This window comes from Hyalella azteca, unplaced genomic scaffold (assembly GCF_000764305.2).
Source record: "Hyalella azteca isolate HAZT.00-mixed unplaced genomic scaffold, Hazt_2.0.2 contig3397, whole genome shotgun sequence".
In the NCBI taxonomy this organism is placed as follows: domain Eukaryota; kingdom Metazoa; phylum Arthropoda; class Malacostraca; order Amphipoda; family Hyalellidae; genus Hyalella; species Hyalella azteca.
Window position 1 is genome coordinate 243,329 of NW_025933647.1, and position 15,684 is coordinate 259,012.

At 40.1% G+C, this 15,684-nt stretch overlaps 1 protein-coding gene across 1 annotated transcript; it reads right to left on the reverse strand.

Moving 5' to 3' along the window:
* Positions 1-11,698: 11,698 nt before the first annotated feature.
* On the reverse strand, positions 11,699-15,484 carry LOC108679049 (tyrosine--tRNA ligase, cytoplasmic; the record flags this gene model as incomplete). The annotated part of the gene is given in 3 exon segments (XM_018167560.1): positions 11,699-14,583; positions 14,892-15,045; positions 15,278-15,484. Coding segments are annotated over 3 exon segments (2,652 nt in total), but the record flags the coding sequence as incomplete, so codon positions are not given.
* Between the last annotated feature and the right edge of the window lie 200 nt (positions 15,485-15,684).

Genomic DNA, 15,684 nt, shown 5'->3' on the forward strand with positions numbered 1-15,684 from the left:
ACTTACTCATGATAATTTTCTCAGAAGAAATATAGTTTCCTATAATGAAAATGTCAGCGCAGAGACTCAATCAAAGCGGCGAATCAAATATCATTGACGCTCTAGCGGTCGTGACAACCTGCGGAGCGAACAAAGAGCGCTTATGCAAATCAAAGAGCGTTGCAATAATCTGGGCTTGTCCGCTTTATTTTTATCCAACACAGCACAACAGTTGATGGTACCGTAATGTTGTATCGTAATTTGATATCTCACCACCTCAAGTCTGAAGAGCTAAGACTTGTGTATACATATATATTCGAGACATTTCTCTTTCCGTCTACAACTTTACTGTAACCAAATAGCAATTTAAAGGCAAAAATAGATATTTAACCTGATGAAAGGATCGCAAGCAATTACGAATCGCGGGCTTAGGCTCATCAAAATGTACAAGTAGCGAGCTGTAAACTCTTTACTTGCTCTGGCAAAAATTTTCTGACGAAATATTAATTATTGTCAGCATCTCACGTGCAAAATAAGTAGGCCAGTCAGGGCCAGATTAGTCAATGAATATTATAGTCGTTGCTACAGCAGCGCTGGCTCGACCTGACGCAGGCAAGAATTCCATCGATTGAACCCGCAGACTAACAAAACCGAATCTCTCTGTTTTTTTTTTCAGTCAATCATTAACCGAGAATTTATTCATTATTTCAGGAGTCAAGGACCCTATGAACTCTAGCATGAATACCACTGAGTAGCGTCGTCACAGACAGTGCGTCTCTCAACGAAATAAACAAGAGAAAGTACGGCAAGAAAAAAGTTATGTTAACGCACGACCCAGGCCGCTGGTAGCAGCTCCGGTCAACAGAGCTCGCGCCCAATAAGGCCATGTGCGCAATTAGATCCTGTTTGTCCTCCCTGCCTTCAAAATTAACAATCAACGGGCGAATACACGTGGCAGGCCATCGCATGTTTCAACGGATTTCGGTAAGCTTATACGAAAAATAATTGTATCCCAATAAAAGAATAGTATACAATAATCAAATTTTCATTGATTGGAATTCGATCATTAATGCAGCACATAGAGCAGTGAGAATATTATATCATTGAGAAAGAACGCTTTCAGCAGAATAAATCCTTACACGAAAAGAACCATAAAAAATATATCCTTACACGGAAAGTACCATAAAAATAAATCCTTCCACCAAAGAACCAAAAAAAAAAAATTTTTTGGCCCCCTTAACGTCAGACCGGATTAATTTACGACATATGGGAGAGAAGAAAAAAATCTGGCACCTTTACCGCTGACTTCAACTGAGTGAATTATGACCTCATTTAAACGAGATGAATTAATGATTTAAGATCCATAGGACCACGTTCCGAGATGAATAAATGATTTAAGATCCATAGGATCACGTTCTTTAGGCTGAATAATTGAATGGACTTAAAGAACGCTAGACTCGCCCTCGGTTGAGTTCGGAGCGCCCAGGGCTCCAGATCGGGCGTCGCTCTGCCAGAGATCTACGCAGCAGCATCTCGATAAGCAAATTCCGAGCCCTTTTTTTATTGTTGTTTCAAATAATTCAAGTAACGGCCGGTGAACAGGCAATAGCCGGTGCTTACTGGACATATTGAACAAGTTTATTGAGAGTTAAATTGTGAGAGAGAGGTCGGTATCGCTTATGATAATATAATGAAATTTGTTCCACACATATATGATTTTTGTGAGAAAGTTCGGTTATGATATTCACTATTTTATATAGATGAGAGTTTTTAGTGCTATTCCAGTGTTACTTAACACGTTGACTGCGATTGCTTCATCTTGTACTATTATTTCATTTTTTTGTACTTTTTTTAAGCAGAGTTGCTAGACGGTCATTTTTTCCGGACTAATTCCGTGATTTAGTTTTTCTCAATTGCGTTGGCCGGCTAAAATTTGTGATAGAGGTACTTCCTAATTAGATTTTAAGTACTGAAAAAAGAAAATAAATGGAATTTTTATAGCGGAACCTACAAATAAACTAGTATACATTGAATTATCGGCCTTTTTTGGCCTTTTTTGTTTTTGGATTTGGCCGATTTTAGGCAATCTGAATTATGTACCACTACCTCCTGGAGAAATACATTTCGTGGTACGCATATGTACCAATACGTAGTCAACGTGATTAGTTATTATTTATTTTTTGATACACTAAACACACTACCTCATTTAATTACTTTAACATAAACAATTCGACATTTGAGTAGCACTATATAGCGCAAGTGAAAAAAAACTTGGTAAAGGTCAAATGCTGTGGTTAGGATACTTTTGAAATTTAAACCAAAGGAAAATTCAACCAAACTTGAATCATTTTACTTAAATTTTGCTCTATAAATAGAGGTTTTTTCACAGTAATATATAAAATAAAGCTTTATCATTTACGAAAGTAAAGCACTATAGCCCTATAATTGCGTACAGTTACTCGCACCCTGTAAGCTTGAATGAACAGCTGAATAGAAGCTTCGATTTCCGTCCTTGGCCTGTATAGTGGACAGCATTCAAGAAGTCTGTTGATATCACACATGTCCGCATATGTCTGAGTATGTCTCCCGCATACATGCATGACTGTCCACTCTGCGCCACCTCTTGTTCTCTTATACCACTTACTAGTGGGCCCGCTACAACAAACTGTTCTGCGTGTAAGTGTTTACGCGTGCATGTATGTGAGCTTCGAATCGATGTACAGGTGGCATACGTACATGCAGTGAACTCAGCACAAACATGTTTGAGTGAATGCAAGCGCGTTTGAAATTTCCCGTGCGTGTGCATGAAAGTTAAACATATTTGCAGAGCTTACATATTATATATAAACATATTTGCAGAGCGTGACTACATATTATATATAAACATATTTGCAGAGCGTGACTCAGGTCAACAATTATATATTATGGTGAGCTAGGACTGAGCATCATAAACGCAATAGGATACTTCATGTAGAATTAAATTTAGTTCACATTGTAGTCAGTCTTCAGCTGCTGACACGCGAGCGACTTTCCGGCAAGTGTGGAAATTATAAAACAAATTCTTATCTGTCGTTGACGCAAGCATCGAGGCCATTTTTTGAGATTTTATTCCAAATATATAATATAACCTATAAGCTGCAAGCTAGAAAAATCATAGTTTTATGTATCTGAACATTGGCACAACTTGTGAATTTTCAAGCAGTTTTTTACGAAAACAGCAACAATACTAATTTTCAAAATATCCTGGCAGATTGCGGGAAACAGAAAAATTAACTACTCCGAAGATAGTGGGTTAAACACACACTGTTCAAAGCGTCGTGGCCTTAGTTTCACGCGCGTTCTTCGTAAAAAAGAACGCATGGTTTCTTTAATGGACCTCGGGTAATCTTGCCTCTCTTTTGCTGGAGCACGATGCCTGGCGTCGCGACGTTTACTTAATGCGGTCGTTCGCTGTCCTTGTTTTGTTGGGAACGAAAGCCGCAAGGCCTGATCGGTGGGGCGGGAAGATGAGGTGATGGACTTTGAACGGAAAATATTTTGGTACATCAGCGTTAAAAAAGTTCGGTGAGGTACTAGTAAGTGCACAATATCGTTGAGATTTCTTGAAGGAAAAGCCGGAAGAAGAAATTTCTAGATTTCAATTTTTTACAAGGAGAATTGTCTCGAACGTTTTAACGCTCATAATTCTGTTTTCATTGATCTATTAATCACCTTTGAAGAATATTTCTTCAATTAGCTTGCCTTAACAACAAATGCTCAATCAGTCGCCAGTTGTATGGTTTCTTACTTGTTGTTTACACGCACCTTCTCACAAGTGAGGGGGAAATATTCTTCTATCACAAATAGGACATCAAGTTATGGAATTTATGCTGCCAATGATTTATCGTTCAAGCAAGTTATGGTTCCCCCCAAGAATCAAGATTGCCATAGAAGGAAAAAAATGAACATTTTCGCGGAATTGAAGCTCTCGAATTGGAGGTCGATGCGTAGATCTGCATGAACTTTTCCATGCAGTCAGTCCAGCAATGTCTGCAAGTCATGGCACTCACGGCCAACTCAAGTTTGCTCTCCAGCGTGTGATGCTTGGAGCCTCACGAATCCTCCTACTCGATTGCGCAGGCTCACACACCAACACCCGAACACCGAGAGGGAATCGTGAAGTACTCATTACATTTCGTTTGTACACTAAATACCAATTGGAGGTCGTGAGCAGCTCCAGCAAACTGCGTAGCTATTCTGTATACAGGATTGAGTTAGCGAAAAAGAATCCTGAGTTCGCTGAACAAAATGCGCTGCGGGTCTCAACAGACGCCGTACACATTGAACTTGAGATTGGAAAGTGCGTTCATAAGATCCTTGCAGCGAGCTAAGCTATCGAAATATTGGTTGCAGAGCAAGCCAAATGATTATTGAAATTTGAATTTCGTAGAAGATTGAATTTCGTAGAAGAAGAATTGAAATATTGAATTTCATAGCAGAAGAGACCGCCTCGTTCAAAATTATTTTTTACTTTTTATTCATGCGCGAGGTAGCCACTTTGGCTATTTTCTTCTGGTAATATTCGGTCGCAAGCCAAGTCATCGGCGAATTAAGAAAGTTGACCCTATAATAGCGTCATTAAGTTTCAGAAACAGCTTGCAAGAATCTGTGCATTAACTGTAAAGCTTTACCAACCCATATTCACTCGACCTTACTTGCTTTTAACTCTAATGCGACCAAAACAGCGGCCAGCATTTTCGGGCAAAGAAATGCATCATTAAAATTTGAAATACCATTAATGTTTGCCCGTTTTTTCGCGACCAGTGCCACGGGGAGCGCTGAAAAGCTCAGCGCACAACCCGCCGCCATGAGCCAGACTTGTTCCTTGCAACAGATCCATAAATCTTGATCGTTTCTTCTCCTTTTTCTCGGCTTCTTTTTTTAGCCATGGCTCGCCGGTATGAGTTCATGGTGTCTGTTTCGCCTAACTTAGGCTATTTACTGACCCCTTAATTGCAAGGCTGAGTTGGGGGTAATACTAGAAAATAAAGTACAGGGTTATAAAAAAAAATACAAAAACCTCTCAGGAATTAAAATATGGAATACGAGACAGGTTCAGCAGCAGGCTCAGGGTGTACGAGTAATAATAAGTTAGGGTAAGAATTACATCGCAAGTAATGTTAAAGATCTACTAGAAATTCTCTTGAAAATGTGAAAATATTAAAAAAAAGGCATAGGTATAAACAAAGCAAAAATGATTGATGGATGAGGACAAAAATGTTTATTAAAGTCCCTTTTGACTAAAAAAATAGCGAAAACTGCATCACATAGGATAAATATCTTTGTATTTAAATAAAACTAAATATGAATTAAACAATTACGATTGAAATATAAGTAAATGGAATGAAAGTTGGCCTCTTGCAATTGAAGCCAGGCATTGGTGTAGTGATTAAATATAAAGGTCTGAGATAAAACTTGGAGCGCTGCGATTCATATTCAAACGAGATGATTGAAATATTAACTATGGGATCACAATGCACAATGAGAGCGTGCTGTTTTAGAATGTGAGTGACAAATTCAGTAGAAGTGGAATGTGAGTAACTTTAAGGTTAAAAACGATGACAGTTTCCTCGCTTACATTGACTTGGAACGAGATAGACACACGAAAATTAGGCACCAGATTTAGGCAACCAATATTTGCTCATACATAGGAGCAGCTTAGCTTCGATCATAATGCAGACAAAAGACCCAGATCTACGAGTACCGTTGACGCACTTGTCAATTAGAAAAAAACTTAATCTGAATCTATCCGTAAAGATCAATTGAGACAAGTACCAATGGTGATTTGCATCTATTAGCCACAGGGAAATTTTGCATCCATGCCGTGATGCGACTAACTTTTAGGTTTACATATTTCTGCAGAGAAATATTACTTACAAAGTTATATATTCTAGTCTTGATGTGGACTTAGCAACGACGTCTTCGAGTGGCCGTGCAGTGTACGAGACAGTGCAGCGCTGACGTGTGGCCAGTCACACGCCGTGCACGGGACGGTGCAGGGATGAAGTGTGGCCAGTCACACGCCGTGCACGGGACGGTGCAGTTGGTCTGGCGCCAGGCCAGATTGTGATTCTATTCCGCAGTTACGCCGCGGCGCCAAGCAGGGACTCCAAGCAGCGCCTCATCATGGCGCCGTGCGCGCCTCAGATGCCGCTTCGATTGCTCAGGAGTAACCGGAGCCATAAACTGGCAGCGGTTATAATTGCAGTCATTTAATTTCTGACTATAAAACAGACGACGTCCTTCAACTTGACCGAGGTACGTCTAACTCTGGTGCGACTGTAGCTTCCCAACGATGATCTGGGTTACAAGTCACCAGCTGTAGCGACAACCTGGCAAATCAGAAGGAACTTCGAAAATCATTTTTCTCCCCATCCATCGATCATTTTTCTTCTATTTACTTTTGTTCTTAAACATATTCACAATTTTCACCATTAATTGGCGTTATTTGGCATTAGCAACAATTTAATTGCTATTTAATTAATGTTAATGCAGTTACTAGATTAAGAAGGCAGTTACTAGATTTCATTGAATACTTCATGATCATTGAATATTTTAGTATACGAAAATGGAATAACCGGTATTTGTTTTTGAACATGAATATTGCTCATGACTATCGTGGGACATCAATTGAAAACCAAATCATATACAATAAATTATCCCAAAAAAATAACATGGTTCCAATGCATGGCCGACAATGACAGTGATGCTAGTGCGTGATGCCTTAGCTTTCATTGATGCCCTCTGCCCAACACAAGGCACCCCAGACCGTCATGCATTACAGAAACGGAATTCCTGAGCTTGCCTGAACTTGGGTTCACACAACGCTTGGGTGAGATGTAGCATTGAACGTTCCAATAACTCGATCATGAGTCACTCGGGAGTAATGTCAAATTCAACGTTCTTATATTGCATTCACGGATCGGTTGATGGTGATGTAGCATTTACCGATCTGATATCGCGTTCATGATTCGCTCGGGTATGAAGTCGCATTCGAGTTTTCCGATACCCGATGAGATATTTGACGGCTTGAAATATTTTTTAAACATAATTAAGAAACCTATGATTATGATTTTACTTTAAGATATTTCCAGGGCTCATCAGGAAGTTGAAAACAATGAAAAATAATAATTTCACGTTCTAATGTTTGTTACCTTTCGCGAAGAAAATTGGGAATCAATGGCCACATGATTAAGTCGCGGTTATGCGATAATAAGCTTTCTTGCACTGGAAGTCAAGCATGAACATCGACGAGGTGGTTGGTCTCAATTATTGTCAATTTCTCAGATATAAAATTGTTTATTACCCACACGAGACGAAATGTCTCAAATGGCCGGACCGCTGAAACCGGCAAGAAAGGAGCAGCGTTAGCATCTCAATTAGGCGAACTGACAAGGAGGGACAAGTGAAGATACTCGTACAAGATGTCGCTCACAAGAGACTTTAACCGCCGAGAAGATATATGTAATAAGTCCTGCCTTCATAACAACTCGAACGCACAATTTAGACCGGCGAGCTCTGTGGTGTGGGGCTCAGGAACTAGGTCCCTAAAGAAAGTAGTGAGCCAATCTGAAATATTGACGTCAGATTTTTAATCTGCATTTATGAGTTTCTTTGCATTTGTACATCTTACCCAGGAACGAATACATCTGTGGGCGCTCGAGAGAAGTGAACAGCGCGCATGAACTAGCGTCAGTCTTTTCTGCGATCTTATTCGTAAATGAGCTACAGACGCAGCAGTTACCATGGTAACCATGCTCCTCTAAAACATCAGAACCGTGATTGTTCAAAATCATTATTATCAACCCTGAACAATGCGAAATGATAGAAAAAACTACAGCATTAAGTAACAACGCAATACATGTATTCGAGCGTGAAATAAAACATTCCAACCAGAATGGTTTTCTGTCACAGTCAGGGACGCAGTTCATGTTGTCTCGCCTGAGTATATTGAACAGACAAAGTTTGAGCTGCAACGGTATAGTATAGATGCTGCAAGGCAAAGCTTCGTCCCTCAACAACATATTCTTAAAAATACAATGAGTTTAGTGACAGTTTTAATTAAGTTCTTAGTCCCAGTGCACTGTAGCTTGATTCGGAAACTAAGTTAAGTAAATCAAATATCACTTAGAATAAGTGATGATTGTTTGTATTGATTTTTATCGCTATAAAGCTAACTGATAAACCATTAATCAATTTTTTAACATCAAATGAGGCATCATTGCTATCAAAAAGCGAATTCGATCGACTTTATCGACAAACTTTTTACCGTTGTTATAAAATGGCGAATATGGAAATTAATTACTTGAATAAAAGATCATGCACTCTCTTGAGAATTAATCGTAACACAAGAACTCCACTAATGTCTAAAAATTCTCTCAGTGGCCCCTTGAAGCAATTCGCGTATTGTCATTGAGACACGGGCGCTATCAGTGTGCGAGGTCACACACTTCACTGGCAGACGCGCGGCCACGTCCACACTTCATCACCTCCAAGGAAACACTGAGCAGTGAGCAATGAGCACGAGCATAATTAGCAAATAGCAAAACCCATCTCAGTGGCGTCCGTAAACCACTCACATGCTTCATTTACATTTTTGGTTAACAATAAATAAACTATGGGGAAGCTAGTGCAAAATCACAGAAAAAAATTCCGTTCTCTCGAAATCCACCTAATCATACCGAGTAATTGTTGCATACCAACTAGAAAATAGTTCATTTTCTAGTTGTTATCTAGTTACGATGTTGTAGAAAATAGTTCATTTTCTACAACATCGTAAACTTTGCCGAATTAATTCGAACACACTCGACAAAAATTTACTAAATAAGCCTATGAATATTAATTTTCGTGTTTAATAAACGTAAACGTTAAGCTTCGGACTATTAGCCTTTGAAGAACATTCAATGCCATAGTTGGTCTTGAACCGCTGAATCAGAGCAATCTAAATTATTGAAAACATCTATGGAAATAAATTAGAAACGAAAGTAGCATATTTCTTTCACTTGATCAACTCAACTCGCAACCTTCATCGTTCAGCGCTCAAATCAGAGGCAAGCCTCTAGTTGACTAATTTCTTCTTCAAAATTTGTTTCAGAGTAATTTTAGACATAGAATGTAAGGATTTCCTCAACAAACAGCTGACATGAGAGATATTTGGGCTTGACAATGAGAGGAGTTTGAATTCCAAGGTATTCCAAACGAACCGCATTCATGATGTGAACTTGGCGAAATAGTTAGATTGAAAATCTGTGAACTACTAATAAACGGGAAATCTTTAATTCCACTAATTCGGAGAATCGATTCATTAACATCTCATAGTCGATTCGCAAGCAACTTTGTCTCAAATTCCGTAGACTGACTGCATTTTGTTAGCACGTAAACCAACAGCTGGTAGCTGAGTCACCGGCGATATGCGCAAGATAAGATAAGCGGCCAAGATTACAGAGCTAACACGATCCAAAATTTTTTAAATGGCCGTCCCGAGATGCTCCAAACACCTGCATATGGTATGAGGATTCAAGACTGAACCTCTTAGAAGCTACAGATAGCATCGTTTGACTGTTGCTACGATTCATAATTAATGATTCAGGTTCCTACTTCCTAGATTGGAGGCGATGTGACTGCCAAAACGTGTTGCCTCTGCCAAAAACTTCAACATGATGATTTACTATTCGATAACAATTATGTAAGCATAAAGAACTAACCTTTTTAGTTGCACCAGTCGAAATTTACTTTTACTTTGCTATAGTGTCGTAGTTGGCTGTCGCATAATCAAGGCTACTGTGTTAGTGTCACGTTCATGAAGCTCAAAATAATAGCGGTTTCAGCGTTTTTTTAGGCCGTAGGCTTGTCGCCGATTCTTAACATAGCAGAACATTCACAGCTTGTTGCGTCTCGAACTCCCAACTCACGGCTCCAACTCTGCTGTGCTCAATTAACCGCCCGGCCTCCTCGCCGATTCTGACCAGAAACTGGTGCAGTGAGTTGGGATCGCACCCGTACCTCTCTACTCCAATCCTGGTACTCTGAACTGAGACCACTGGGGCGTCATGGAGATAATGACGTATGAGCTGCGTCATGAAGATCGAGCGTCATGAAGCTCATGAAAGAGCGGAGTTAGGATTTAAGATAGACGGAGAGAGGGTAGGTCAACATACACAAAGTATGAATGGAAAATTAACAGCCATGAAAAGTAAATGGTGAATGAAAAGCTGGAGCAAGAAGATTGTATTAATAAACCGCTATAGAATGGGGCTGCACGTGAACAGAAATAGAAAGGGAAAAGTGGTACATGAAAGGAATTGTCATTAGCTATAGAAACAGAGAGCAATATGAGCAGCAATACAAAGTAATGTAGGATATAATATGTACTAACAACCACAGGAAAGATGATGTACGAACACTTGAACAGTCCAAAATTGAAACGGGATATATGAACAGCAAAATAAAAGGAAAATATATTCATAGCCAGTAATAGAGAAAAGGGAAATGATTAATACAGGGTGATTCACGGACACTTCCTGTTTGTTGTTTCGTGCCAAGCAGCCATATGTTGTAGGAAAAAGGCGGGGAGTATTTCATATGAAAGGTCATAACGGTTTGTGCCCCTCCTAGTCAGTTGCAACTATGCATTGGACAAGCGAGCAGTGTGCGTTAGCTGTCGAGGCGCACTTTAACAGTGGCCGTTCCATCATCGCTACTAAACGAGCATTCCGTACTCGGTTCCGTATTCGTCCTTCAGACTGCGTCCCTGATCGATTTTTACGTAAGGAACACATTTAGGGCACGTGGAAGTGTCGGGGATGTCTGGTTCCATCAGGATGGAGCCACGGCCCACACAACGTGATATTCAATGGATCTTCTGAGACAACATTTTGCAGAGAGGTGAGATCTTTCGGCCGGTCCGATCCCTCGATTTGACTCCGTGATTTTTTTTTATATGGGGGTTTCTTAAATCAATTTTTTACAATGACTGTCAAAGGACCCTACCTCTTTTGAAGAATAACATATGATACGCCAAGCCATCGCCAACATACCCGTCAATATGCTCCTGCGAGTTGAACAGAACTTCAAAAATGGACTAACTGAATGCATTGACAATAGGGGGCCGTCATTTGTCAGATCACTCGGATGTCATCTTTAAAACTGAATGATACAAAAATTCAGGCAATGTCATTTCTACTCGCCCGACTCGGTAAGCTGGTAAGGAAGGATAAGGTATCCTGCCTACGTGACAACTTTACCCATCTATACCCGAGGCAGGCACCGCAAGCTCCGTGGTGAGGTGATCAATTCGGCTTACAGCGCAAATACTTCAGCCCACCTGATGACAAGCAAGCGTAAGCATGGAAAAACTCGACTGCAATGGGAATAATTGAATAATTAATTAATGATGAAAAATGAGAGTAATAAGCTGAAACCTGGGAATACGAGTGATTCAATTCCACAGCTATACGTAAACACTGTGATTATTTCACATAATTAGGCGAGTGGATATCGTTTTTGCTTGCAAATTTCTACCTGATAATAATTTGGAACAGTAGTAATTATAATACAAGACTGAAGCTGGTTCAGACTTTTTCCACCACCGAAAACTCAGGACTGGTGAACCTCACTTCAAACGATATCTTATTGCAAGTTCCAAAATTTATTTGGGATCATAATCGAATAAAAAAACAAGGCTGTAGAAAAGTTTATTCCAAAACGCCATAAACCACAACTTCGTATAAAAAAAACGGACACCCTCGAACCCGGAGTAGTAAAAGATCTGGGTTGCAGCTAGTTAGGATTAACTCAGGAAAGTTTCATGAAGAAATGAAAGATGACAAACAAGCCGCAAAGAAATTGATGGAGAGAATTCGCTTAAATCAATAGAATGTGCCAAGTATCATGGCAATATCTACTACTATGAAAATAAGTTAACAAATAAAATTAAGAACAGTCCACTTGCAAAACCACGAATTAACACATCGAATAAATAGAAACTAATCGGGGAAAAATCATATCTCAAACAAAAAGCAAACCTCACTACACATAAATATCAAACCAAACATGCACTTGAAATAACATTTCAAGAACTGCTGAAAATCTTGAAAAGAATACAATAAATGAAAAGAAATTTGTAATGATGTCTTCTATCGGATAATTCTTTAATGTATGATTAATGGGTTAAGAACAATTGCCCAAAGTTTAAAAATTAGCAAATATTTTAAAGAATTTGCTTAATTAAAACAGCACTAAATGATTCACGAATACCTGTATATGTCAATAATACTCATTTGATGGGGGCGTTTCTAAGAGTCGCGACAGTAACGGGTCCGGCCGACGTTCTAAAAAGACAGTCATTCCACGTGGCTTGTAAACTCGCATTGGTCTTGAATCCTTCAAGCATTTTAGCGAGCGCATCACTTTTCTTGGTGTTAAGAACAGGGGAGGCGTCTCCTTCGTGGTCTTCTACAATGACTCTTTCCCCGACCTTACTTTCTGCCGGAGGTAGCAGAGGCTCAACAGCGGCAGGATCGCTAGTTGAAGCGCACAGAACCATGCCGCTGCTCTTCACACCTCTCATGGCTTGGGGTTTTAAGTTGGCGAGAACCACGACCATTCTGTCGCGCATGTCCTCGATGGGGACATATTTAACAAGGCCGCTAACTATTGTTCTAGGCTGCTCTTCACCAACGTCGATTTGTTCCACGTAGAGAGAATCTGCATCAGAATGTCGGGACACGTCGACTATTTTGCCCACTAGCATGTTGAATTGGGAAGGATCAAACTCGTCGGGTTTGTTGGCAGATTTCCCATCCGGGGCTTTATTTTTCTTTTGAGGAGGGGGGTAAGCCAGATTAAGAAGTTTCTTGAATGCAGGAGACTCAGCTTGTTTCTTGATTGGATCGGTGATCCGTTTCACGTATTCTTGCACCGCCGATTTTAAATCACCAGGATGCAAGCTCTTGGATGCAAACGCTTCTTTAAGCTCATCCATGGATGAAAAATTCAAGTTTCCTCCATGCTCCAGCGATCTTGAAATTGTGAAACTGCCTTCACCCAGGATAGGCATTATGATGTGCTGAACCAGTGACAAAAGTGGGTTCAATTCTACATTACCTTCTTCACAGAAAGCGGATTTAATCTTCTTTTTCAATACGGCTTCTTGTTCCAGAAGTTCAATGAATTCCTCTTCGGGATTGAGCGGTGCCCTGCAGATGAGAGACGGCATGGAATGCCCATAAAGGTGAATCTTACTAACATCTTCTGCGACGTGAAGGTGTCTCTCCGCAAAAACGCCGAGCGGTTTGTATTTTATTGGCATGTAATGAACGTCAGCCTTCAGGTGCTTTTCATTGAGAGTAACCATATCCGGGTAAATGAGACCAGACAGTAGTGAAGGGTCTCTCAACACATCAGCTGTGGCGTCATTGGAGTCCTGACACGTGATCATAGCAGACATCTTGTATAGGTCGAGAACATACGACTCATCAAGCTGGTAATCACTGCCTCTTACAAATGTGATATCATCAGTGGGAATGCCGTGGCTTCGACACGCAGACTTGATAAGCTCAATATATAAATTAGCTCGGTGCACAGCAATATCCCAAGGTAAAGTACCTCCGTCCATGTGGGACTGAATATCATGCACGGCAATCGTCACGGTCCAACCTACACTCAAGAAGTCTCGGATTTTTGCTAGGTGTCCCAGAATGCTGATACTTGGCCGGTCAGTGACATCTAGTTCCCAAAGAACGTGGCATTTCTTATCCAAAAGATCAGCGAGATCCAAACTAGGCATTTCAGATAATTGTTGAGAAACGGTTTTTAGTTTGGTTTCTTTGCTCATAGAAGAAGAGCTTGGAGTCTTGGAAGTTGCTCCTGGCAACTGTGAGGCGTTCTTAGGATGATCGATTGATGCTGGATAAGCAAGGTCTGTCAAATCTTTCAGATGAGGTTGTTTAAATTCAGCCCGAATGGATTCCAGAAGATTGTTCAGGAATAGAACTACACTTTTCTTCAGCTCTTCTCCAGAAACCTTTCCAGAAACAAACTGCTGTTTCAAATCACCAAACGATGAGAACTTGGACCCATCACCGAGTTCAAGCTGCTTTTTCTGATTATCAAGAATAGGGAAGACAACATAATTCACGAACGCCATAACTCCATTATCTGGTTCAGAAGGTAAACAAACCGAGCTCATTAGTTTTCTTTCGACAGCTTCTTTTGAATCTAGCAGGTCAATTTTAGAGTCAGCTTCAGAGCTTGACATCTTCCCTCCCGTGAGACCTGGAACCATTGGATTCATGAGGTGAGACCTTTTAGCATACCCTAATTTGGGCAAGTATTTCTCAGCATATGTGAAAATTTTGCGCTGGTCAACACCGCCGAACTGAGCATCCACTCCCAGGTACTGCTCGTCTAAAGCCTGGAGACCGGGATAGAGGAGACCTGATTGCATAGGGGAAGACACTTGCTTCACAACCTCAGCTCCAGCTTTTTTGGCGTCGTGTTCCGTGACCATGGCTGACAAGCGGTAAACGTCAGTTGTGTAGGTAGCTGACAGTTCAAATGATGTACCTGGAAAACAAGGTAATGCTAGTCCAATACTTGAACATGTATGTAACCATACTGTTCTATATGTTCGTCTACTCTAGCCCCATTAAAGATAAAATGAGATAAAATTGATAAGGTATTATTAATACGGTACATGTATGTGCAGTTATGCTAATCTGCAACTAACGGTGAGTTGTGTATTGTATGAACACCTAATTTTATGTATACGGTAATAAATATAGATGTAAATAAGATAGAACAACTCATGATAGTAGATGGGTTTACCCAATTACAAACTGAAAACAAGAATTGATATCAAATCTCTTTCCCACCTTGAACAAAGCGTAGCTTTTCCTGTGGAACACCAATGGCTCTCATCATAGCTCGGATAATAGCCTCGTAGTAGCGAGTGCGATGCTGGATGAGCTCCCATGGTGCTTTCATATTGTCTAAATATGCATGAAGATCAGCAAGCAACACAACCACCTACAAACAGTGGCAAAGTTAAACTCTGGGCATAACTCACATGTGAGTTTTCTTGCAATACCCAAACTGTATGTTAGCTCTTTAAATGTACCATGCAATGAAATCATCATCAAATGTTGGCAAAATTTTAGGATATTCATTTTTGAACCAAATTATGCTCAATTTGTTGTTCTATAATCAACATGTTAACACACAACTATAATCTGCTAACAAAAAATGTAACCATACCAACCTCACAACCTGCTAACAAAAAATCTGCAATTTTTGTCATGGGTACAAAATAGGCCACATGAGGCTTGCCAGTTGTGGCTGTGCCCCAGTAAATTTTTATGGGTCGCTTCTCCAACAATCCAAGCATCCGCTCTTCTCCCATGACTTCATCTAGCCCTCGAGTGATCAATGCAAGCTGCTGCTTGGCTGAGGCCTTCACATCATGTTTCTGCAGCAACAAAAAAAATTTTATACAAAACATTTATGCAAGGCACACAAGGAAAATTATTCACTCTATCTCATTAAAAAAAGGTCAACAGAAAATAGGCAGGTTATCCAGCAAAGAGGATCTTTTTTCAGTGTAGCTTTTTTTATTTGTAGGCTTTGTGTCAATGCCTTTACATATCACCAACTGATAAATTCGAGAGT